Consider the following 27205-nt stretch of genomic DNA (forward strand, 5'->3'; position numbering starts at 1 on the left):
ATAATAATAATATATTATAATAGTAATATATAGTAATATATCTCAATCGTGCACCTTTTGTCACGGATCCACCAGTCTCTCTCTCTCTCTTCCTCACTGCTGTCAGCGCTCACTCTCCCCTGAGTTCTGATTACATGCACCTGCATATCATTAGTGGCTAATCAAGGACTGCATATATACCCCTGCTTTCACACACACTCTGTCTGTTGTCATCAATAGTATCTCTGAGACGCCATGCCTTTCTACTATGTCAAACATACCTGTGTCTTCATTATTGCCTGCAAGTATCATAAGACTGTTGTGAGTTATCTGTTCATCGTGTCTATACCCTGTCTGGATATTACTCACCTGCTGTTTGCCACTCTGCTCAACTGGATTTACTCACAATGTCTACAGCACTGTTTCAATCATCTGTTCAATAAACCCTGCTACTGAGTTCATATCTCTGCCTCCATGAGTCTCTCCGTGACACCTTTAACTTTTAAAACCCTCACGCTTTTATTTTGTGATTCTAAACTCTCCAGGAAGTTCTGTATGTGTCTTTTTGTAGTTTAATTATCTTCTTATTAAAATTCTGGTAAAAATGCACATCCGGTGCTGTTCTAAATGCATATAAGTGAACCAAACTATTGAGCATCTACATCTGAGATGATGTTCGTGAGTAGCGCTCAAATATTGTGCATCACTGTGAAGGATAAAAATAGCTGCGGGTGTGTGTAAACAGAGCAGCGCCATTTAATAACACGCTGGAGCTGCGCGTGCATTTTATATATTTACTTATTAAACACGGCCTTTTGTGATTCACAGAGCTATTGCACGTCTTCAAGTGGCTTTGAATAAAATGCACAAGTCATATGAACTACTTATTTTTTAATGGTTCTTTTATGTCATTTTTTGAGCTTGACAGTAACGAACATGACTAACACGCAGTATTAGATTTGGATCGGGCTTGTCGGACTGATACCTGATCCGTTTAAAAACGTCACTATCGGAGCCGATGCTGATCCAGGTATCGGATTGGTGCATCCCAAGACAAGTGTATGTTCACTGAATCTCACTGGTTTATGACATAAATAGAATTAAAAACTAGCAGAGCTTGCTGTTCACACATCCAACCCCTGCATGGTGCCATGTGACTCTGAGGCTCATGCTGTTCTCCATGATCCACGCACAACTTACCATGCACCCCACTGAGAGTGAGAACCACTAATTGTGACCACAAGGAGGTTACCCCATGTGACTCTACCCTTCCTAGCAACCGGCCCAATTTGGTTGCTTAGAAGACCTGGCTGGAGTCACTCAGCACACCCTGGATTTGAACTCACGACTCCAGGGGTGGGAGTCAGCGTCAGTACTCGCTGAGCTACCCAGGCCCCCATTTAAATGCATTCTTAAATAAACATGCCATTTCTATATGATCATTGTTTTCATATGTGGGTTGATATTGTGAGAGGGCTTTAGCAGATCTAAATGTTCCTCCACAGTTTTCATAATTTGTAAACAATAGCCCTAAAATGTTAAAGTTAAGAGCATAAGTCATGTTAATTTTTCAGCCAGATCTTATGGAGTTTATGGCCAGACCTTAAACAATTATAATTCAATATATAGTATACCCTGTGATTATTTTAATATGAATAAATGCACAGTATTAAAGGTGTTTTTTTAAGTAACATGTTACTTGCAATGAAAGTGCTAGCTAAGATGAATACTGAAAAAAATGTTGGCCCCCACAAAGTTTTCATCTGGATAATCTGGCCCCCGCAAGAAAGTAGTTGAAGATAAAAAAATATTTTAGCCTATTTTTAAGATTTACGCATTTCAATTTCATAAAACAATTCCATCAAATGCAATTGTGTAATTTTTAACTAAATTAAATTAATAAAACTTAAAATATTTTTTAATTTAATTTTGTTATAGATTACTCAATTCAATTTGATTGAATTTTCATCTTAAAATAATCTTTTGCGAATGTTTCTCACCCAGAGCATATTCTTCAAAACATCTTGATCTGTGTTCTGCAGAAGAAAGTAAGTCATATGAGTTTGAGATGGCATAAAGACAGGTAAATGATGAGAGAATTATCACTTTTGGTAGAGAATTACTCCTTTAATGTTAAATGCATGTTTTTAATTACAATCTTACCACCTGCAGGTATGAAATTTCACTAATGGACTGTAGTTTTATATGTTTAATGGTGACAGATAAAGTGCCGGTCCATATGAGCTTACAAAATTCAGGTAAACAGTAGTAGAATATAAATCCATACAGCAAAAGCACACAGTAATCATCAAATTACTTATTTATCATTTATTGTTCTATAATATTGTACTGAACATCTTTTTAAAAAATTATGGTATTTCTTAAATGCTTTTAATGAATTGGACAACAAAAAACATTTTTAAATAGCGAGAGTGCTTTCCTTATTTCCAGACATTTGACAAATCAAGGTTTTTACACAAAATAACTTAATGGTTACAAAACGAATCCAGCATTCAGGAAAATTCAGTCAACTATTTAGTTCCTTTAAGCTCATGTTGATACACTGAACAAAATCATCATTAAATGGTAAATGCATTTCGTTTTATACTACCTTGTATAAACACAAGTTGGTGACACAAATTAGTGCCTTTCCAACTTCCAGACAATAACCAGATACTTTAAAAATAAGAGCCATAAAAAACATTATACTCAATTAAAGATGTAAGACTTGTGAGTTGCAATATGCACATGTAAGAGAAAAACAAAAACAAAAAACCACTTCATGAACAGTTCTAGTATTGTACGTTTAATTGGGGTCGTGGAAATCCACTGCGAGGCTTTCCACGGTCAGAGGAATCATAGAGTGGAGCTGGAGAATAAGGCTGATTCTGTCAGAGAGATAAAGAGCATGATGATGAGTTGTTACAATGACGCACTCCTGTGTTTGCATAAATTCCATCATCCTTTTTCAGAAGACCTTTGATCACCCACAATAAGCTTGTGTACTGAGCCTTATCAGAGTTCTGTGCTTTCACATTGGTCATGTGCTGTATATTGTACCATAATTATCCCCAGTGATCTCTGGCAAGATAAACACCTCAAGAATATACAAAGTAGGGCTGGGTATTGATACAGATTTCCCGATTTCGATTCACAAACTCTCAATTCGATTAGATTTAGATTTAGATTCGTATGGGTGTATATTAGTTATAATGTCCATTTTTCTAACATATGAAATAAACTCTCTCCCTTCTAGGTACAATATGAAAATATAAATTGTACTAATATTTTATTAGTTTTCCATTAGATTGGTCACATTTTAGCTTTTTAAAAATGAACTTTAATCAATAAATATGATATATTGCATATATTATATTTCGATACATGTTTATTGCTTAATTGCATAATTTGTACTATTTACAGGTATTTACATTGATTTGTTTAACACGTGCTAAAACCGGTATTGTCTTTTTAAGAAAACCCTGCATTTCTGTAAACAGCGTCTTTTAATTAGCGCATGTTAACGAGAGAGACTCAAATGGCTTTATCTCATCTGTGCTATGTCTGATTAGTATAAAATGTTTGTTTATTTTTATAAACTACTGACTGTAGAGAACAGACAGGGTATTAAAAGAGACATTATTCAATGACAAATGGGTCACGTGGATCTCGTCTTTGGACACACATTACATGGAACAACTTTTACTCTCAACATGCAGTGAAAGGATCTCGCTGCTGAATACTCCACCACTATACTACACAATCACCGGTGAGTGAAATCTAAACATTTACCAGCCAGTTGCCAAATATATACATTTTAGTTGCATAGCGTGAAATTTGGTTGAAAATGGGAGTGATTTCCTCTTATTGTAGTAAAGAGTTGCACATAGAGTAAAAGATAGATCTTGGGATTTAAGAATCGATAACAAGATTGTTCAAATGAAGATCACGATGCATCGGGAAATATATATTTTTACCCACCCCTAATATAAAGTTTACTAATTCACTTCTGAAATTGATGTTTGGTACATTGTTGAACCATACCATGCTATCATATGTGTGGAAAGGGGCAGGTTGCCTGTAATCATTGCGGGGGTCTGGAGAAGGACTGCGGTCATCATAGGGGTTTCGGCTGGGTGAATCTCTGGCATAAGGGTTACTAACAATTTGACCCCGACCTGCTGCATTGCTACTCAAACACAGATCCATAACACAAACACACATACTTAATTAAATACCAGGAGTACAAGTAGCAACTACAGTATTTTACAATAGTTGATTATATTAGCTCCTGTGTGTAAAGTCACATTTCACCTTAGGTCTTGATGTAGGTATATAGATACTGTATAAATGTATTTACCTGCAGTCTTATCATTATGTTGACTTGACAAAGCCAACATACTGTTCTTCTACAAACTTTTAGTTTTTTTTTTTTCTTACGAAGACCAACATTTCTAACTTTTACTCCTCCTAGAGCTTTCAAGCTACATCCACCAAACTCGGCACAGACCTTCCGACTGTTTTGGAAAAGTATGCCTTGTCTTTTCTAACTGATCAGACTTAAGGTTTTCACACAGCGGACAATCAAAAATAGGAACAATCCCATAGACTTACACTTCCGTTCAAAAGTTTGGGGTCACTTGCCTGAAATGTTTCTCATGATCTGAAAAATCTTTTGATCTGAAGGAGTATGCTTAAATGTTTGAAATTAGTTTTGTAGACAAAAATATAATTGTGCCAACATATTAATTTATTTCATTACAAAGCTAAAATTTTATTTAAAAAAAGTTTTTGAAATGGATGACTTGGACCAGATAATAAAGAAAAGCAGCCACTAAGTGCCCAACATAGATGGGAACTCCTTCAATACTGTTTAAAAAGCATCCCAGGGTGATACCTCAAGAAGCTGGTTGAGAAAATGTCAAGAACACATTTCTGCAAATTCTAGGCAAAGGGTGACTACTTTGAAGATGCTAAAATATAACACAGTTTTGATTTATTTTGGATATTTTTTAGTCACAACATAATTCCCATATTTCCATTTCTAATATTCCATAGTTGTGATGACTTTACTATTATTCTAAAATGTGAAAAAATACAAATAAATAAAGAATGAGTAAGTGACCCTAAACTTTTGAAAGGTAGTATACATTGACGGAATGTTCAAATGAGCAAACAGAATGCATGGTAATTTAAACTCCAACTGTCAAAAATTCAAATGTAAACAAACCCACAAAAGGTGAAAAAAATTATCTATCTATCTGACGGTTTATTTGACTATCTCTGTGACTTTCTGTCTGACTAGCTAGCTAGCTGTTTGTCTTACTGTAATGTCTGTATAACCAGCAAACTTATTTAAAACTTTTACAATTTAAAAACAAGTTAAAACTTTCAGACAAGGCTTTGTCAAGCCAACATCAAAGTTGGTTTTGACAAACTTGACCTGATTAATTATTTTTATGCAGCATAATTAACTACCTGTAGGGCCGAGCAGGGCCTCCCATTGGAGGATCACGCATCCCATTAGACATGCTGCAGTGACAATCAAAATGACAGTCATCAAGAGCCATAGAATTAATTTTCAAAAACATTTTTCATAAGCAGAAATATTTTCAGCACTTCCAGTTTTATGCTAATTTATTATATGCTAAATAGACCTGTCAGATTAGCTAACAGTTTGACATTCACTGTGAATGGTGAACAACAATGAAGAATTTTAGTTAACATCACTTAGAAGTGCTGTGAATGAAAGCAATTTAATAGTTTGCCAGGTCAGTTTCTGTACCACTGTGTGCACACACTCTTTACATTTCAGACAGCCCACTTACCTGTATGGCTCATGGGGTCTTCCATCAGCAATTCTTCCAGTAGATGGATGCATACTATTGGATGTGCTGAAGAGTGATTAAAGTACTTAAATACTGCATATAATGCATGCCAAAACAGCAAACATATAAAATAACTTTCCAACACTATTAAATAAGTGAATAAAGTTCACAACATGGTAAAGGAAAAGAAAAATCACCTATTTGAATTTTAAACCAAAAAGGCTTTAATATAGAAATATAGAGATAACATTCTGGCATCTTTAATGTAGCATTATTAAATACCTGTATGGCCGAGCAGGACGTCCCATAGGAGGTTCATGCGTCCCATTAGACATGCTGCAGAACCAATCAAATTAAAATCATATCAAATAAATAAAAATATAAAAATCAGAAGAGAACAGATCAAATTCACCTATAGCGGTTGTTGGGCACGATTGTCATGGTAACATGGTCTTGTTGTACAGGTATTGTGTTAGGAGGAGGTCGGCCCTTTAAAAGCAAGGCAAGGGGTAGAAATTAAAGTTAAACAATAATCACATGATGCCATATGCATTTTTAATAGCTGGCAGACCATTAAGACTATGCCTCCTAATAGCACACTATTATGAAGAAGCTAATTTTATTTTTATTTTATTTTGGTAGATACATGTTTCTTATTATGATTATGACAGCCTTGTTTTATTAAAAATCCACAACAGATGCTGTCCGCACACTAAATGAAGAGCAGACCAAGAAGGTCTATCAAATATATTTTTTCATTTAGACTTGCATAGTGAAAAAGTGCAAAGTGCAGTGAGTTAAAAACAGACCAGTAAGCAAATGTTTCAGCCTATAAGCTTTCTTCAGTGCAATGACGTTTGATAGACCTTCTTGGTCTGCTCTTCATTTAGTGTGTGGACAGCATCTGTTGTGGATTTTGGATATTATATTTGTTTGCTCCACGCACCTAAGGATATACGAGTCCTATTTGAGCATAACAATTCTCTCTACTTCACATTCTTGTTTTATTGAAATTAATGATGGACTATTTTAACCGGTAAAATGCACATTCACATGTTGACTCACATTCATATCAGAAGAAAATGTAATTCCAGGGAATAAATCCTCCTTGTTAGGATCAGCTGCCTTGGGCTTCTTCATTTCTTCACTGAGCGTGTCACACATGCACAAAAACAATGAATTACAAGCTAGCCATAACACATAATTATGATTTTAGTGGACTGGATGATCTTATAGGTCATATATTTTACTCACCCTCATAAATTCAAACTATGTAAGAGTCCCTCCCACACTCCCATATAAACATTATGCTCCTTAAAATTGATACAACTACATTAAAACAATTTCTAGAATTTTGTTTCCCATTCTCACACTAGATGTCTCTTGGTTGATGACGACTGCATTATCACATAGACAGTCACCCCCACCAACAACACCAGAGTGAGACCAGGCAGAGACGCCACCAGGGCAAAGGTCACTGTTGTCCATCTCTGAGAACATTTTTCGTCAATGTAAAACTCTCCTGCTCGGTTGTTGCATCTACACAGAGAACAGAGGAAAAGAATAATTATCGAAATAAGCCTGAATTTAAACTACTGTGTTGCTGTAGAGTATCATAGGTGAGCCACAAGGTGCCAGATTACCGACAGAATGGTTGTCCGCTGAAACAATGACATGTGCTGACTGTCTCATCACATGTCCAAGTTTTTGAACATTCTTTAAAGTCTTGCACATCAGTACAGTGAGCTAAAGAACACACATACACAAACTACAGTAAGTAGCTCAATTCATGGAACTATTTAAGGTATAATAGTGTAAAACAGATACTATATATACATATTAACACACATTCTTACATCTTTGAGCCTAGTTTATCAAAACATTTACTAATCGTGCTCATAAATAAATAACACACACATATACACTTACATTCTGCCGTCTGTCCAGTCGCCATATTTGTTAAAAATAAGATGAAACACACATACAGTAAGACCTTCATCCTTTAGCTCAGACTGCTTGTTATACACACGTACACCTGACCTTCACCAGAGAGAACTGCAGAATAGGAACTCCCCACAAGACTTTTTTATGATTTATACACACCCAGCAGAAAAGACATGTGAGAGCCAGAGCATGCGTAAACAGTACTGTGCAAATTTTACACACTTGTGAAAAATTCTGTAAAGTAAGGGTGTTTTCAAAAATAATGCCATTAATAGTTTTTATCAATTAACTTTGTACAAACTGCAGTAAACATAAAAAACTAAATCAATATTTGGTGTGATCACCATTTGCCTATAATACAGCACCATCCAAGGCACACTGGGAGTTTTTTTAATGTTGTTGGCAGGTCAGTTGTTCCAAGCATCTTGGAGAACTTGCCACAGTTCTTTAACCCTATAAGATCGGATGGGCCTACTTTCCAATGCATGCAGGCATTATGACCAAAACTAAACAAGTGCTTTGTGCAGACAAATCAGAAGTGTTCATGTTGATAATTTATTAAAAAAATTGCACTGTACTTATTATTGCAATCAGTCATGTGTCGTTTGTTGTTGGAAAGCTCTCAAAGAGTAGAATACATCGAGCCTATTTTTTTACTCACAGACAAAAATATAGCGAGTATTAGCCAATTATGTCTTCGACAATTATTTTGGTGTTGCTTATATGACGTGTTTTCGCTTGTGAATTCAAGAAAAATAAACGGAACATAAAATATCACATACCATTATTTAGAGGTGATTATCTTTCAAATGAGCCCACACACAAGGTGATTGGATTCATAGATCATTAGATAATCCACACAAAGCACAATATTACATATGGCCACCAGGAGATGGCGCCAAGAAATAACACAAACTCAGTGATGCAGACTCATTGAGTAAAAAAAGGCACTCATTCTGTGAAATCTCATTACTAAAATCATGTCTGCATGCTATGCAAACCTTTAGTCATTGTTGTGTTTGCATGTGTAATTAATTATTATGTACAATTATTGTTTTATTTGTTTGGAGAGGCTTTTGGACACGTGGAGACATTTTTGGACACTATTATAAATTATTTTTGTAATGCTTTAACTTTTGATTTGTCTTATCGACACAAAATGTTTCTCAGATTCCCAGAGATCTATAATAAGAAAAATTTAAATGCACCTATTTCTTTCTTAGGACATTCTTTAACTTTTTCCAAACAAAGCTTTTCACAGTATAAAGATAGAAATGCACTAAAATAGCACCAATTCAAGAAACATAAGTGTAAGTGGGAGGTTGACTAATTGAAAGAACTGTGCAACTATTAGTTGAATATTAATTGCAATGTGCATTAAATCTCTTAAACTCAAGTCATCCACAAATTGTGGCTATCAGCTTTGCTACAACATTCATGATTGGCGTCAAGCAGCGCTTTGAACTTCACATGAAAAGCTCTTGCAAAAAATGTCTCGTTCTGTATTTTCATGATAGTTAAGACTTGACATGATTCTGTGGTAATAAAATTGCGCCTTACACAGGCTGAAAAGACTTGATTTCTGCCACAAGTAACAAATAGCGTTAAGAAGTCCTTTTCCCATCATTTGATCACTGACAAGGCTGTTGTGTGTGGCTGAGTTAGCAATGGCATACTGCGCATACTACTCTTACTACTATTTCTGCATATGTGTCAGTGGCAGAAACAATGGGTGTTTTCCAAACGGCAGTTTTACACCCTTGAAGGGGCACTGCGGGAAGGAACCGCCACTCAAAATTTAATTCCAAACAAAAGGAAACATATTTTTTAAATTTATTTATTTATTTTTCACGAAGAGCCCTTTTACAAGACTTAGTGAAGGATCCATTCATATAGTACTTTCAGGCTCTCTTTAGATTTCCCACATCAAGAGATCTGTCCTTCGAAGGGAATAGGACAGGGCTAGTCAACTGGCGGCCCATGGGCCAAATCCGGCACGCCAATCATCTTTGTCTGGCCCTCCGACTGATTTTTGATAAGATTGCCTCCCCATCTGAAATATCAGCGCGCTCTCTGTGCAAAAGCGTTTACAGACGTGAGCCTCAGCAATCAACAGTGAGTTTAACCAGAGAGTATTTAGCAGAGATGGGCCACTTCTATTAAAACGAATGGGAGAAATTGGAACACCCCACCTAGGAGCTCTAGCACCCAACGGTCAACGGATGTTGAAAGGAAGTCCCGTCTTACAGGTAAAAGAGCCAATCACCTTTTAGACACAAACATCACCTGCCAATCATCTCGAGAAAGTGCATGCGCATTAGATACACAAGCCAGGAAAATTGCATTTTTATTGTAATCTGAGGTAAAGAAGCAAATTTATGATACCAGTGTTGTCAGATTTTACTGCTGATTTAAAATATGTTCTTTGATCGTAATCTTGACCAACCGTTTTGTTTTTTGTTTTTTTAGATTTCGGTGTTCCTCCATTCAAGTAGATAGGAACTGCACTGGCATGACTGGAAATATTCTCCTGGGAGCGTCCCAAAGATGGCCGACAGTGGACTGACTTGCTAGAAAGACTTTGATTTAACAGTTCATTGGCAAGTGCAACAGCATTCATCCGTCATGCGAGTTTAAGCTTTTCTGGCGATAGTTTAGTTACACAGCTTTGCTAAACAATGATCGCACCGTTTTCGTGAGCATCGATCGAGTCTTTTTCAATCAAATGTATTTATATAAAATGCTTAGTTGTGTGGAGTGCGGTCAAAATTACAGATGTAAAAAAAAAAAAAAAAAAAAAAAAAAGATCACAGTTAATACAGAAATGTTGTCAGTACATAGGCACATCTTAGGCAACAAAAGGTAAATCGATTATGGAAACCGAACGTTCAACGTAAATGTGCGGAAAAGTTTACTTTTATTCACTATTCTTGGTGTCAAACGGGTGTGTCTTATCAGTTCAGGGACTGAAGTGCTCGTAAAAACAGTGATAGGTGAAACTGAACCTGTAAATGTCCTGATTATATTTGGTTCTATACAGCTGTGAGTCAGCCCTCTCAATCACGAACAGCACCAAATCGGTTTTTTCTTCTTTTGCCAATGATTATCTGCACATATTTCTGGGTCCTGCACTGGCTACTGTGTGCAAATTCACAATATTTGCAGGACTAATTTTATTCACTGAATATAATGATACTTTATAGAGAAAATGGAAGAATATACATTTGATCTCTCTCTCTCTCTCTCTCTCTTTTTTCTCCAAAAAGTTAATTTAATTTAAATGCATTCTTAAATAAACATGCCATTTCTATATGATCATTGTTTTCATATGTGGGTTGATATTGTGAGAGGGCTTTAGCAGATCTAAATGTTCCTCCACAGTTTTTATAATTTGTAAACATTAGCCCTAAAATGTTGAAATGATCGTTTTTTTTGTTTTTTTTTTTTTTGTTTTGTTTTTTGTGTTGATAAAATTGATTTGTTAAGAGTATAAGTCATGTTTATTTTTCAGCCAGATTTATGTGTTTACAGTCTGGCCAGAGTTTATGGCCAGACTGTAAACAATTATAATTCAATATACAGTATACACTGATTATTTTAATATGAATAAATGCACAGTATTAAAGGTGTTTTTTGTTTGTTTTTTTTTAAGTAAAATGTTACTTGCAATGAAAGTGCTAGCTGGGATGAATACTGAAAAAAATGCTGGCCCCCGCAAAATTTTAATCTGGATAATCTGGCCCCCGCAAGAAAGTAGTTGAAGAGCCCTGGAGCAGGACATAGAGATGATCTTTCAATCGGAATTCGCCCAGTATGAGCAGTATGCAATTCCAAACTCGGCCTGTGTATTTTGATGTGTGTACGTCAGTGAAATGACTCCGTGCGGACACATCACAAAGGTTCCACCCTTTTCCGACCAATGCATATCCTGCTTTATGCTTATTAACTGTAAATGTGCTAATCGTGGTTAAGAAAAATGTACATTTTAATCTTTAATTAATCACATGCGTTATCTTTGACAGCTCTTAATATTAGTAAAGCCCCCCCCCCCAAAAAAAAAAAAAACATTCATGTATTTGCAAAACATGATAATTTTCCACCATTCTGACCCTCTGACAGAAACCCTGTTTTTGTGTTGCTTCTCCTTTAAGACTTGACAGTACACGCCCACTGTTATGATTGGCTCTCTACTCTTGACTGACATGCTAGGCTCCTTAGAGATGCCAAATGCCTCGCCTTGAAAGTGGAGGAGATCCGGCTGGTGCAGTCAGGGGAGGAGTGAAATAAGAGCTATTCATGTCTGACAGTTCTCACTTGTAGGATCAGCCACTACGAGATCAAAGGCAGATATCACGTGATTCAGGTTCATGTGCTTTGTTGTTAATAAAGTGGATGCAATTTAAATTCTGTTGCTTTTAAAATAATGAATAATTATTGAATTCCCCCCATAAGACGTGTCTTTCCATCAATTTTTAGATATTTCAGAAATATGATACCAATCACATATCCCATACAGAAATTGCACTGTCACAGTGTTTGGAATATTCACATATAATATATGATATTAGAAAAAAAATAAAAAAAATAAAACCTTTTAAAAGAGAACAAAACATCACAGTTGTTTAAGCCAATGAGCATGAAGCCATGTCATCAGCAAGTCATTTTCCATCATGCTTGCAATTTGAGCAGCTCGGAAAAAGCAACTGCGCCGCATGCTTGCTACAACTATGGCCACCTCGCTCTCACGTGTTTTTTTTTTTTTTTTACATACGTCATCGTGACATCACAGCAAGTCGGACAGATTTCTAACTGGCTTGCACCTGCTGCTGATCGGTTCTGCGCAGAACTTGCTCATCTCAAAGAGCCTGCTCTCTCCTTGACACCTCCTTGCTCACCGCTACTGGACAGACGACGAAAGTAATAAGGTAAAGTAGGTGTTGATTTGATGTTGTGGAGGCAGTCAGATGCAAACGTCTGCCATAGTGTGACATCACGATGTGGAGGAAATAGAGAACGAGTCATTTTGGCAGCTTGGTTTTAACAAATGCTGTTTTTGCAGAGGAAGTTTTGAATTCTGAAACTTAAAGTACGTTTTTCTAGTACAATAACCTCTTAAATGTCAGTAGTTTTCAAAGTAAACTTTGAATCCTGATGTCATTAAGACAAATGTTTTTGTGAAACATCTAACATGGTTATGACTTTTGCACAATACTGTACTTTTCCACATAGTGAAGAGAAAATCCTGCTGTGATAACCAGAGCTGCAGATATTTACAGTTGTGGTGACAAAAAATGTATTAAGGAGAGACAAAGGTTTTAGGAAAAACACTAGCAATGTGATTTAGATTCACAATTTATTTATGTATCACATTCTTCATCACAGAACATTTTGGAGCCCCACAAACAGGCTCAACAAGTCATATAAAAATATTAACAGGTAAAACACAACCATCAGTACAGTACGAAATATACAATTATCTGCAACATCATCATCAGCACCAGGTTAGTTGGAGCACACGTGACAGAGGCTGAATGCAAGCGTGTGTTAGTTGTCTGAATCCATGTCAATGTCTCCTCCAACGGATCTGAATTCTTCACTGTCCTCCTCATCATCACTTAGCTGGACCTGTGTGAGAACACTAGGCCCTCTCCTTCTCTCATCCTCCTCTTCTTCTTCCTCTTCACTCATCCCATAAACCCCCTCTACATCCCGTTCTCCTGTCCCAGGGCTGGACACCCGTCTCTGCATCTGACTGTCTCCATCATCATAGCTGCCATAGCTACAACACACAGACAGTGTGAGTGAGTGAGAAAATTATTTTGTGACACAGGGCTGGGTACTTTGATAATCATAATATAACAACTGAATCAAAATATCCACTGAAAAATAAAACAAACAAGCAAAAATTTGGTTAGTTGGCAACCGAAAGACTGCAGCATTCTCCAATTCTGCAAACTGTTATCATTTCTGAATGTACTGTATAATAAAAGTATTTTTAGTGCATTATAATGCATTCCTAATGCTTTATAATTAGTGATGGGCACGTTCAAAACACTGCTTCATGAAGCTTTGAAACCTTAACGAATCTTCTGTTTCGCTTCAGAGCATGTATCAAACCGGCCAAGTCACGTGACATCAGCAAACGAGGCTTTATTATGTCATACTGTTTCGAAACGTTTTGAAAGATTTTGCGGTTTGACACTAAGGGTGCTTGATCCCACACTGAACCCCTGAATCAGTGTCAAATGTATTGTTGTAACTGGTCTTGAGTCAGTTCAGCAATAACTAGGTTAATAAATTCAGACTTATTCAAACATTTGCTGATTGGAAGTCAATGATTTTCAATTCCCTGCCAATCACTGAGTTTTGTTCCCACCGTAACTCACAAAAAAAAAAACCCATACAAAATCTAAATGTTGTTTTTATGAGAAAGAGACATATGTATTTTGTGAGATTTATTAAGATGAATCTATAACTTGGAACAAACTTTCCTCAATAAAAAAAAAAAAAAAAAAAAAATGTAAGCACTCTTAGATCGAGTGAACTGTATAAGATATAGAAACATAAAAATATTTTTAATTTGATTATATGAAAAAAGTAATGATTTAGCATGAAGAAAAACTTCAATTAAAATCCAATAAAAATAGTGATAATCATAAAAAAAGGCCAACTTACTATATATATGGTCTATATATTCTGCAAGGATTCAAACATATTTTTTACAGGATATTGTAGCTTGTTTTAAATGAAAAATATCTGTCAATTAATAATATTCAAAGCATTGTGTCATAGCTGCTTTTGACTTGTCTTCCTAATTCATTTACACGTATGCGGCCTTAGTTTTTGTCTACAAAACTAATTTCAAACATTTAAGCATACGCCTTCAGATCAAAAGATTTTTAAGATCATGAGAAACATTTCAGTCAAATGTTTCAAAACTTTTGACCGGTAAGTGTATATACACACACACACACAGCTCTGGAAAAAATTGAGAGACCACTGCAAATTATCAGTTTCTCTGGATTTACTATTTATAGGTATGTGTTTGAGTAAAATGAACAGTTTTGTTTTATTCTATAAAGTACTGACAACATTTCTCCCAAATTCCAAATAAAAATACTGTCATTTAGAGCATTTATTTGCAGAAAATGACAACTGGTAAAAATAACAACACAATACTAATGTTTTAACTTGGGAAGAGTTCAGAAATCAATATTTGGTGGAATAACACTGATTTTCAATCACAGCTTTCATGCATCTTGGCATGCTCTCTATCAGTCTTTCACATTGCTGTTGGGTGACTTTATGCCACTCCTGGTGCAAAAATTCAAGCAACTCAGCTTTGTTTGTTGGCTTGTGGCCATCCATCTTCCTCTTGATCATATTCCAGAGGTTTTCAATGGGGTTCAGGTCTGGAGATTGGGCTGGCTATGACAGGATCTTGATCCGGTGGTCCTCCATCCACACCTTGACCTGGCTGTGTGGCATGGAGCATTGTCCTGCTGGAAAGGATCAGTGATGATCTGGGGTTGCTTCAGCGAGGCTGGAATCGGGCAGATTCGTCTTTGTGAAGGATGCATGAATCAAGCTACATACAAGGTTATCCTGGAAGAAAAATTGCTTCCTTCTGCTCTGACAATGTTTCCCGACACTGAGGATTGTTTTTTCCAGCAGGACAATGCTCCATGCCACACAGCCAGGTCAATCAAGGTGTGGATGGAGGACAACCTGATCAAGACCCTGTCATGGCCAGCCCAATCTCCTGACCTGAACCCCATTGAAAACCTCTGAAATGTGATCAAGAGGAAAATGGATGGCCACAAGCCAACAAACAAAGCCGAGCTGCTAGAATGTTTGCACCAGGAGTGGCATAAAGTCACCCAACAGTAATTATTTTATATATATATATATATATATATATATATATATATATATATATATATATGGTTGAAGTCAGAAGTTTACATACACTTAGGTTTAAGTCATTAAAACAAATTTTTTTAACCACTCCACAGATTTAATATTAGCAAACTATAGTTTTGGCAAGTCGTTTAGGACATCTACTTTGTGCATAACATGAGTAATTTTTCCAACAATTGTTTACAGACAGATTGTTTCCCTTTTAATGGACTATATCACAATTCCAGTGGGTCAGAAGTTTACATACACTAATGGGGCTTTTCCACTGCACGGTACAGCTCGACTCGACTCTGCTCGCTTTTTGGGGGTTTTCCACTGTGGATAGTACCTGGTACCTGGTACTTTTTTTAGTACCACCACGGTTGAGGTTCCAAGCAAGCCGAGCTGATACTAAATGTGACGTCAAAACCCTGCAGATCACTGATTGGTCAGAGAGAATCATCACTACCAGCGTCACTGGATTTGCAACACAGGAAATCAACCCGCTAGTTTTAAAGTTAGCAACAGCGATAGCAGTATCATTTGTTCACGCGACTTTCGAATTGTAAAAAGAAATGGCTGTGCGTAAAACCATGCCGTGGTCAATAAATGAGGTGCAGACGTTACTCTCGTTAGCGACGAACGAAACGACGCGAAACAAAAAAGTCTTTCAGGAAGTGTCTCAGCTGTTGGCTGCACACTACCACCGGACCTACCAACAGTGTAGGGAAAAGTAAAAAAAAACTTAAAAGTGACTACAGAGGGGGCCTGGGTAGCTCAGTGGTAAAGACGCTGGCTATCACCCCTGGAGTTCGCTAGTTCGAATCCCAGGGCGTGCTGAGTGATTCCAGCCAGGTCTCCTAAGCAACCAAATTGGCCCGGTTGCTAGGGAGGGTAGACTCACATGGTGTAACCTCCTCGTGGTGCCGCGGTGGATGGCGTGAAGCTTCTACACGTGCTATGTCTCAGTGGTAACACGCCACTGATAAGATACGTGGGTTGATGGTCTCAGACGCGGATTGAGGCGAATCACTACGCGACTACGAGGACTTAAAAGCGCACTGGGAATTGGGCATTCCAAATTGGGTATAAAAAAAAAAAATTTAAAAAAAAAAAGTGACTACAGACCCATCAAGGACCACAACAGCCGGAGTGGTTCAAACAGAAGAAATTTGAAGTAGTTCGACCAAATGGACGATATCTATGGCAATAGACTGGCGAGCAATGGGAGGGAGAGTGCCCTGGACTTGGCGTTGTTGGAGTCCATGATGGAGGATGGTAGGTTTTGTTACTGCTTCAAAGCTTCACTTTATTTAGTTGACCAGCTACTGGAAAGCTTGCTTCCAAAACAACCAGGCCAATTTAACTGTTACATTTGTGTAAAATCACCATGCAACAACTCCTTAATGCAGCACAATGAGCTAGTAGCTAACAGCTAGCGGTCGTGTTTTTGTTTATGGTCAGTAATGTTTGTGTCGTGTTTAAGACGATGTCACAGCAGTAGAAGCGGCACAACTATGACGATCAGCCTATAATTCCACCCACGTCGAAACCTTGAAGCATGGGGGTGGCAGCATCATGTTGTGGGGGTACTTTGCTGCAGGTGGTGCACTTCACAAAATAGATGGCATCATGAGGAAGGAAAATTATGTGGATATATTGAAGCAACATCTCAAGACATTGGCCAGGAAGTTAAAGCTCGGTCGCAAATGCGTCTTCCAAATGGACAATGACCCCAAGCATACCTCCAAAGTTTTGGCAAAATGGCTTAAGGACAACAAAGTCAAGGTATTGGAGTGGCCAAAGCCCTGACCTCAATCCGATAGAAAATTTGTGGGCAGAACTGAAAAAGCTTGTGCGAGCAAGGAGGCCTACAAATCTGACTCAGTTACACCAGTTCTGTCTGGACGAATGGGCCAAAATTCCAGCAACTTATTGTGAGAAGATTGTGGAAGGCTCCCCAAAAAGTTTGGCCCAAGGTAAACAATTTAAAGGCAATGCTACCAAATACTAACAAAGTGCATGTAAACTTCTGACCCACTGGGAATGTGATGAAAGAAATAAAAGCTGAAATTATTCTGATATTTCATATTCTTAAAATAGTTATCCTAACTGACCTAAGACAGGGAATGTTTTCTATGATTAAATGTCAGGAATTTAAACTGAGTTTAAATGTATTTGGCTAAGGTGCATGTAAACTTCTGACTTCAACTGTGTGTGTGTGTGTGTGTATGTATATTATATTATACATCACAAAAAAAAAATATAGGTATAACATTTTACAAAACAAATCAATAAACAACAATACAACAGACAATAGCACAGAAACAAATAGTAAGGAGTACAATTGTGATTTAATTTATAATTTTATCTACAAAGCATTGGTGTACTACATAAAGTTGGTTTGTGTGCATGAATTCTAACCTGACGTTGCTGTCCTCCATGTGTGTTTCCTCATCAGGCCCATCCCCTTCATATGACATCATACTCTCTTCCTGCTCTAGTCCAATCCGGGTGCTTTCCTGATGCCCCAGGTCAGCATCACTATCACTGCCACTCTCTGACAGTTGGATGGCTTCAGTAGAGAGTAGAGAGAGTAGATGTTACCTACACAACATAAATATTAAACACACTTAAATATGCATACACACACACTCACAGCAGAATGGATTGTCTCCCTCCTCCTCACTGGCGTCATCTTCTGCATCTGACATCAGCAGATCCTGGTAGAGCACACTGGCCTGTTGTTGCCGACTGGAGCCTTCATCCTCCTCCTCTTCATCCCCATGCATACGCCTCTGTGGCCGCATGAGGAGCTCATCGTCATCATCCTCTTCATCGTCATCATCCAGATCTCCCTCTTCAGCCTAAAAACACATATGGTATTAAATTTCTGACACCATGTGTGTTTATTATTTTCAGAGCATGAGTTTTAGGAGTTTGTTTGTCTGTGTTTATTACCGGAGCAGGTGTTTTAGGTTTGCCATCATCATCTTCCTCATATCCTTCAATGTCCACATCAGACTCATCCTCACCCATCCTGCCTCTGTGACGACCCTAAGCAGCACACACAAAAACCAACTTAGCAAAAGGACAGCATAGTGCTACGTAGAAGGAGAGAATGTATTAGAGAATACCTGAGGCATGCAGGGATGGATGGATAGATGGATGTAAAAAAATGTATAGAAGTTCAGGTATTTGGATATATATATTTTTGGATGCTAAACCTTTAGGTGTTAGATTTTCCTGTGCTGCAGGAAAATTACAGGCTCTAAAAGATCACAGCAGTGATATTGCTTAAAGACTCAGTGAAATTAAAGTGTCGCTGCTTTTAGTCCATATATATTAGCAATAAAGTCATCTAAATGCTAGTGTACTTCTAAATGTTGACAAAATTAGTTTTCAAAAGATATAAGCATTTCAAATCTCTCTTTTCTGGCTAAAAGACTCAGGAACATCCACGACGTCACACAGAGGTTGAGAAACATTGTCCAATCAAATGCTTTCTAGTACAACCTCCCCCTACAAACTCTTCAGCACATCTGACTGTGTTCTAACTGGTGCTGATCTTGCCTTCGCAGGGCACTTTAAAGGGAGCACAATCCATGCTGTAGGGTTGTTTCAAACAGAATTTCCAATAAGAATCGCTTAAAAAGTGAGTACTGGCTGACCGTTATCACCTTTCAGCCATCTGAAGCTCTCACATTGGAAGGTAGTTGTCTTAGAAGGGAATAGGGCATAGGGATGACCACTTGTCAATGGGATGCACCAATGCAGGAGTGGGACGTGAGGAAATTTGCTGGAGTTTATTTATATTTTTTGTGTAGATGGAGGGATGTAAATCATCAGTAAGTGTTCTTTATTCTTAGTGTATTGTGATTCAAAACATATACAGTTTTATCTTTCACTCGTCTGTTTTTCATTCATCTTGCTCAACTGCTCCAGCCTCGTCGTAAACAAAGACATGTGCTGTGAGCGTTTGTGGGCTGGTTATGGATTAATGTTGTCAGTTAGATCATCGTTCAGTTCTAAAAGTCAGTGGAGAAGCTGACAGGTATTGAGATTGCTTCTCAAGTTTCTCCGGTAAGTGGTTCTGACATGAGAAGCACGATGGAAATGGGTATGTGTGTATGGCTGTAAACTAAAGCCTACTGGCTATTTTTAAAAATGGGTCCAGTTGTTAAATATGTCCCGCCCCCACTTCCTGTTTCAGCAGGAAATACGTCAAGACACTTCACAGGGACTTTAAATATAGCTCAATTGTTTTGTAACTGGCTGGTTGAAATCTGATCAATTGATAGGTCCTAATCAGTAGGTCACATTACTAAAGACCAGCCTAGTCTTCCTTAAAATGTGATGAAGATGGGAAAGTCAATTCAACAACATGCATAAACATCAGATTGGAGGTATGACCAAACAGATGGATGAACAGATGGAAAGACACTTAAATAGTCAAGCTGGTTAAATGAATGAAGGGATGAACAGACAGAGCAATAGATGGATGGAAATAGAGGGAGAGAGGAGTACCTGCCCCCCTCTTTTGTCAGGGGTGGAAGGGATTAGCGTAGCCTCTGCTAACAGACTAGAATCTCCCTGCAAACTCACAGATACATTGCTCTCACACAAATCAGGCTGAGAAAAAGAAAATGAAAGAAAGAAAAAGAAAGGAATATAAAGGAAAAATAGAAGAAATACAAAAGAAAAAAGAATACAAAGGAATGGAAAAAGAAAAGAAGCAGAAAGGATAAACAAGGAAAGAAAAAAAAAAGAAAAATGCCCAAAATACAAAGAAACATAGGCAGCAATAAAGAGAAGAGGGGAAGAAAGAAACAGTGAGGAAATGTGAATTATATAGCTAAACATTACAGAATGTTAGGAGAGAAAGGGAGAGCCGCATGTTGCCTTCTGTTCTATTTTAGGTAGAGATTCATAAACTCCTTATGCTGACATGCTTCATTTCAGCTGCTATAAAAATACACTTGCACACAGAGCACTAGAAACATTCTCAGAACATGCCAGCACTTTAGTGTGTGATGTATGCATAGCAGAAAGAGACTGTGCATGTGTGTATGTACTTGTGGTGTGTATGGTCCAGGGGTCAATGGGTCTAAGCTCTCCAGATCTGCGGCATCCAGAGCGGCTTCTTTAGCAGTAGAGATATCCTTCTCCAGCTGAGTCAGGTGTTCATCATACTAAAACACAGAGACACACCAACTAAAAATGCAACGCTCGTGGCAAGACAAAAACAAAAAAGCATGCAGACTGCTAAACAGCTAGATAAACTAGCTGACTTCATGAATCGACAAGTTGACTGTTGTGACTCTTTCCTATCGCACATACAGACGAACCTCTGCTAAAGTCTGCTTGCAGAGGTTCACAATTTCCAGAGCTGTTTTGGTATATGGGCTGTCAGGCCCTGAGGGTTTAAACAACAAAACAAACACAAATTAAAAACTCACATCAAAAGTTAAATCATTTGATTACACAAGATGAATCAGATCACTTGTGACTTAATACGTTGGTGCTTCTTACCATTGTACTTGACGCTGTTGGCGTGGATAAGACTGACATCAGCAAGAAATATCTCCCGGTTCTGATACTTGTGCTTTGAGATGTTCTACACACACACACACACACACACACAAACAGCAAGAGATTTTTTAAACAGCTCACATTTTAAGTTTCTCTCTCTCACTCTCTCATACAGCTTTCTGACCTTGCGAAGTGTGTCAAGGTCCATGGGGTTGATGATGACTTTATAATAATCAGGAACAAACTTCTTATTTACAGGATGATGGAAGGGCCATGACTAAAGAGAAAAAAAGAGATGGAATAAGAGAGATTATTATTCCAAATACCTCTAATATTTTTGATGTTCTAATTCCTTTTCCTTTTCCAGCTTAATATGCAGAAACAATTATAAGTAAATCATTAGTAGGTTGATTTTTCAGAAAAGCGTAAACACTGCAGCTCTGTGACACTTTAAACATTCCTCTGTTTGTTTTGAGTGACCCATTCTGCCCGACACAACAACGTTGGCTCAACCAATTGCGTGGGTTTGGGGCAAGAATATTTGTTAATTCAACCAGTGGCAGATGGAAGGGTGTATTCAGAAAGCAGTTTGAAAACACTGGTTGAATTCTGAATCGCATACTACCATAAGACTCCTATTTCTGACATTTAAAAAAATGGATTCAGCAAATGTTTATTTTTGCAATTCCATTTGGAGCCGCTAGAGGCACAGAATTGACATACTTCTGCTTAAAGCAATGTTCCAAATATTTTCAGCATAATGTCTATGTACTGCATCTGTGGCACACTGTCAATTACCACAAACAAGAATTAATGTAGAAACAGTAAGCATGAATTTATTTACAACTGTAATTACTGTAAAAAAAAATTTACTGGTGATTTATACACACTGAGGGACGAGTCAAAATTATTTTCAACATCATGCCACAGATGCATGATGTATATACAAAATGCCACAAAATGGAGAGAACAAGCACCCAAGACCTAAGGAAAGGAGGGATAGGACAGGAAATGAACACTCACGCCAGGAACGGCCATCATCTTCTGAGTGACAATGTTGTCAAGGATGAAGGAGAAAGCGACTTGATCATCGTCATCCAGAAGAGGATTAATGGCTTTCTCCAAACGAACCAAACGCTCCTCTTTCTGCAAAGACAGAGAAAATTAGTCCTCAATATTGCTGCAAGTGTGTCTTGAATTCTGGTAAAAGATTCATATCTACCTCCTTCAGTTTCTCGTCACACAGATTCAGCATCGACTGAGCAACAAGGGTTAAGAGATGCTTTGCACCTGAAAACACACAAAAACTGATCAGAACATGTAATCTGCATTAATACCTTAAAGTTTAAGTTGCATCAGTGTGTGTGTGCACGTGCAAAATACCATTATACGTGGCACTGTTTTTGAAGATGAGTTCGACGCTCTCTCTGAACTCTTCTCGAGATGGGTAAATGCGCTTGCGCACGTTTTCACGTAATGTCTGCAGGTCCATTGGCCGTGTGATGATCTTGTAATAATCCTTAATGACTTTGCCATTCACAGGCGTGTGAAATGGGTACGTCTGATAGACAAACACAGTAATTACTCAGTGTGTCAGAGTATGTGACGATATCTAGTGTATAACTGTAGATGAATGTGTCTTACATTAGGAAGGTCTCTCATGTCATTGATGATGCTCTCCAGAACGGAGGAGAGCGTGACCATGGGATCTGTCCTTCTGCGATGGATGGACTTATGAGGACGCTGATAAAAAGAGAGAGTAATATGATTAGGAATTCCGCACTGGGATACTGCAGCATTCTGATCATTCATACAAGGTCTAAAGCAGGGGTCTAAACCTTTTTCAGACCATGGACTCCCTTGGTGGATAGAGTGATGGAGCAGGGACCATCTGTTACATAATGTATAAAACTGAGGGTTGCATTTTAAGCCTTCCCAATAATAACATGCGTTAACCATTTTAATGTATTTAAATATTTTATGACGTTCACATTGCAAAACCATCAAAATCATAGTCATATACATTTTAACCTCCTGAGACCAGAGCATGACTGCTGTGTGCACTTTCCATTTCTCTTTTTGATTTGTAACTAGTAGCACCTAATAAACATAAAAATAAAATATTGTATATATATTTTTTTCTTTTCTTTTTTTTTTTTTCTAAAAAATAGTTTTCCAAAGATATTATGGCAAAACACATTATCAGCCACAACATTAAAACCACCTGCCTATTATTGTAAGTTCCATTCGTGCCGACAAAACAGCGACAACCCACATCTCAGAACAGCATTCTGATACTCATTCAAATACTCAAACCAGCCCGTCTGGCACCAACAATCATGCCACGGTCAAAATCACTAAGATTACATTTTTTCCCCATTCTGATGGTTGATGTGAACATTAACTGAAGCTCCTGACCCATATCTGCATTCTTTTATGCACTGCACTGCTGCCACATGATTGGCTGATTAGGTAATCACGTGGATAATTGTTGGTGCCAGATAGGCTGGTTTGAGTATTTCTGTAACTGCTGATCTCTTGGGATTTTCACACACAACAGTCTCTAGAATTTACTCCAAATGGTGCCAAAACCAAAAAACATCCAGTGAGCAGCAGTTCTGTGGATGGAAACACCTTGTTGATGAGAGAGATCAACAAAGAATGGCCAGACTGGTTCGAACTGACAAAGTCTACTTTAACTCAGTTTTAGTTAATTTCACAAAAATGTGTTTGAGATTAAACAATTGGCGGAACCACTGCAGTACCACTGCAGACACCCCGTTGAAGACCCCTGGTCTAAAGAGAACTACTGTATAAACAAAAACATATAAACACATTCTTACATTAAGGTAGTCACAGTGCGCAGTTGTCCCAACACGTCTTTTCTTTTTGGGAGGAAGCTGTTGTTTGGGGAACTTCAGAACCAGAGATTTTCGCCGTACTTCATCGGCACTATAACAGTACATTGAACATTCACAGATTTACCCTCAAGACAATGTTATAGGGCCTAAATTCTACCATAACTCAACCACTGGACAAATAAACGTGTGCCACCTCTCAATGAGCTGCTTTCCGAGCACAATCTTGGTTCCTTCAACTTTGATGAGTTCTTCATTGTCATTGTGGATCACTGTCTTCTCCAGCTCCTCTTCCTGTTCCTCAGTCATGGCCACCGGATTAGAGGGCGGCGCATTGGTTTGGTAGTACAACGGGCAAAACTTATTAGTCCTCATGTGGCCAATTGCACCACAAGCTCCACATTTCAGCTGGAGATGAAAAAGATTATTAGTTCTGTGAGGAATATACTGTTTTACACAGTAAGTCACTTTCTAAAGAACATTTCTGCGAGTAGCAACTACCTTCAGGTCTGGTCGTTCTTTGGCCTTCTTGGCTTTTTTCTCAGGTGGACCTTTAAATTTGTCTTTCTCCTGATTTCGTTTGAGGCGTCGCAGTTGCTCCTGAATCCTTCTGCGTTCCTTTCTCATCTCCTCCCTGTGCTGCTCGTCAAACAACGCAAACTTACGACTGCAGACACATGCAGAAATTCACACCCAGACACACACAAAAACAAAACGATAATGGACCATTTAGAATAAATGGATTTCATAATGTTCAAACAATATATAACCAAAACAAATCAGTGTCATCACATCGAGTATACAAAACAGACACTTACATGAAGTCATTGTCCTTTGTGGTGCGTATTCGCAAATAAGCATCAATTACAGATGGTTTGCGGACAGTCTCACAGCGCACATACTCTTTTCCATCCTCATCACAGAATGTGCGATAAATCTTCATTCTTCGCCCTGTTGCAGATGAGTTCAGGCTAGTGACGGAGGATGCATCATCATCTTTGTGAGAGCTCGTGGACAGGGCACTCGCTACAATACACAAATAAACATTGTATCATTAGGTACAAGGAAGAAAAAGCATCAAGGTATACATTAAAAAAAAAGTACCCCCTCATTACCAAAAACACATGTCCAAAACATCAAGGAAGTACCATGGTACCATGTCCAAAAAAACCATGGTCCTACTAGGGATGGGCACAAGTACTCGAGTACTCGGATGTGGCAGCAATGATCGATCATGAAAGCGATGATCAATGGTGATCACGCATTATGTGTCTTTTCACTTAATTCTAAATTCAGTGACATTTACCCGACACCTAAACACAAACATGTCAAATTTTGAGATTGATTACGTTGTGATTTTGAGGTGTACACTGATTGTCAGAGACGTCTCATAGCAACCAAACTGATATACAATGCTGCAATACTATCGTTACGATAATCAAAAGAGTATAATTAACTGTGTTTTGAACACCTGTCTCTGCAAAATGTTTGCTAAACATGTTTTATTATCATTTAATGTAAGAATTTTGACTCGTTAAAGGATATTTTTTAATAAAAGTGAATGTTTGTCACTGACTGTAAACCTCCCTGCCCTGGGTGCCGAAATGTTTGGGTGAAGTAACCACACCTGCATCTCGACGAAATGGGAGTTGAAGATTCCGCACGAGTTTCCAAGTTAGAAGCCCAACATAAAATGTCATTCCGTTGCACTTATCCCAGTTGAAAGGTGGAAATTCCAAATTTCACAGTAGAACACTTCATGAATCATCACAGCAACAACAATGAGCACCACGGCTTTCCCCACAAGAGCGAACACTTGGGGAGACACACACAAACACCAGGCATGTGGCACTGGACTCAACGCGCTGATGCAATGCAAAAACAGCAGGCGAGTGTTTCAAACAGCTAGACAGGGCGCAGCTAAATGGAACAGAATGCAGCATCTTCAAAACTGAACTTCATGTTAACACACATATTAAAACCGCGATGGTTATGGCATCTCCTGTTAAGCCAACCGCGATTTGAAAATAGACGGTTCAGACAGTCACTAATAAAAACTGGTGTGCGCTTACTAAGATTACTACGGTAACCTGAAGGAAGAACAAACAGACGCGCGTTGTGCACATTATTTCATTGAGTTGGGCAGCGAATCTTCACATAATGACAAAATATGATGCATTATAATTTGATTATGCTATATTTTGTACATCTGGTAACAGATTATTTTATAACAGCCTATAAAAATGAATAGACGATACACTGGAACAACAAGACGCAATGCAGCAGCCAAAGACGTTTGTCAGACATGTTAATATATATACAGTTATGTACATGTCATTGCCCCTCAAGTAATTAGTCTGAGTACTCGAGTAGAAAAATAACCAAAATGCCCATCCCTAGGTACTACCACATGTATTTTTGTACTGTAAGGGTATTCCTTGTAGAAAAAAGTAGCATGGTACTTTTTACATGTTTTTTGTACAAATAACATGGTACTATCACAGTATTCTTTGAAGTACCTTGGAGTTTCAGATTTCAATACCATATATACAGCTCTGGAAAAAATTAAGAGACCACTGCAAAATTTACTATTTATGTGTTTGAGTAAAATGAACATTTTTGTTTTATTCTATAAACTGACAACATTTCTCCCAAATTCCAAATAAAAATATTGTCATTTAGAGCATTTATTTGCAGAAAATGGCAACTGGTAAAAATAACAAAAAAGATGCAGTGTTTTCAGACCTCGATTAACGCAAAGAAAACAAGTTCATATTCATTTTTAAACAACACAATACTAATGTTTTAACTTAGAAAGAGTTCAGAAATCAATATTTAGCAGAATAACCCTGATTTCCAATCACAGCTTTCATACGTCTTGGCATGCTCTCTACCAGTCTTTCACATTGCTGTTGGGTGACTTTATGCCACTCCTAGCACAAACATTCAAACAGCTCGGCTGTGTTTGATGGCTTGTGGCCATCCATCTTCCTCTTGATCACATTTCAGAGGTTTTCAATGGGGTTCAGGTCAGGAGATTGGGCTGGCCATGACAGGGTCTTGATCTGGTGCTCCTCCATCCACACGTTGATTGACCTGGCTGTGTGGCATGGAGCATTGTCCTGCTGGAAAAAACAATCCTCAGTGTTGGAGAACATTGTCAGA

The 27205-nt window shown here is 37.9% G+C and overlaps 2 protein-coding genes across 10 annotated transcripts in view; both read right to left on the reverse strand.

Moving 5' to 3' along the window:
- Positions 1 to 2094: 2094 nt before the first annotated feature.
- zgc:158432 (uncharacterized protein LOC555281 homolog) lies at positions 2095 to 10095 on the reverse strand. Of its 2 annotated transcripts, none has more exons than XM_051672147.1 (10): positions 9312 to 10095; positions 7451 to 7553; positions 7179 to 7346; positions 6873 to 6954; positions 6220 to 6296; positions 6090 to 6143; positions 5808 to 5873; positions 5458 to 5511; positions 4024 to 4168; positions 2095 to 2867 (listed from the first exon to the last, which is right to left on the reverse strand). In XM_051672147.1, the coding sequence occupies exons 1-10, from the start codon at positions 9376 to 9378 to the stop codon at positions 2772 to 2774; spliced, it is 912 nt and encodes a 303-aa protein (XP_051528107.1). In that variant the 5' UTR covers positions 9379 to 10095; the 3' UTR covers positions 2095 to 2771. The 2 variants fall into 2 exon arrangements, with proteins under 2 accessions (XP_051528107.1, XP_051528102.1); XM_051672142.1 differs by having other exon boundaries at positions 7737 to 10095.
- A 2995-nt stretch (positions 10096 to 13090) lies between these two features.
- The window catches only part of LOC127424275 (transcription initiation factor TFIID subunit 1-like), a 36664-nt gene continuing 22549 nt past the window's right edge, over positions 13091 to 27205 (reverse strand). For 5 of the 8 annotated variants that reach the window (XM_051669353.1, XM_051669320.1, XM_051669326.1 and 2 more), the window contains exons 25-41: positions 24859 to 25066; positions 24542 to 24707; positions 24237 to 24448; positions 24026 to 24134; positions 22827 to 22925; positions 22566 to 22743; positions 22405 to 22472; positions 22206 to 22328; positions 21367 to 21459; positions 21183 to 21267; positions 20999 to 21066; positions 20726 to 20842; positions 20178 to 20282; positions 18612 to 18707; positions 18310 to 18517; positions 18075 to 18225; positions 13091 to 13530 (exon numbers count right to left, since the gene is read on the reverse strand). In XM_051669353.1, the coding sequence (XP_051525313.1) occupies positions 13296 to 13530; positions 18075 to 18225; positions 18310 to 18517; positions 18612 to 18707; positions 20178 to 20282; positions 20726 to 20842; positions 20999 to 21066; positions 21183 to 21267; positions 21367 to 21459; positions 22206 to 22328; positions 22405 to 22472; positions 22566 to 22743; positions 22827 to 22925; positions 24026 to 24134; positions 24237 to 24448; positions 24542 to 24707; positions 24859 to 25066 (2321 nt within the window). In that variant the 3' untranslated portion in view covers positions 13091 to 13295. The remainder of the gene's footprint in view (positions 13531 to 18074; positions 18226 to 18309; positions 18518 to 18611; positions 18708 to 20177; positions 20283 to 20725; positions 20843 to 20998; positions 21067 to 21182; positions 21268 to 21366; positions 21460 to 22205; positions 22329 to 22404; positions 22473 to 22565; positions 22744 to 22826; positions 22926 to 24025; positions 24135 to 24236; positions 24449 to 24541; positions 24708 to 24858; positions 25067 to 27205) is intronic. The other 3 variants (XM_051669363.1, XM_051669343.1, XM_051669335.1) reach the window with 1 other exon arrangement.

Source organism: Myxocyprinus asiaticus, chromosome 3, assembly GCF_019703515.2.
Source record: "Myxocyprinus asiaticus isolate MX2 ecotype Aquarium Trade chromosome 3, UBuf_Myxa_2, whole genome shotgun sequence".
Classification (NCBI taxonomy): Eukaryota; Metazoa; Chordata; class Actinopteri; order Cypriniformes; family Catostomidae; genus Myxocyprinus; species Myxocyprinus asiaticus.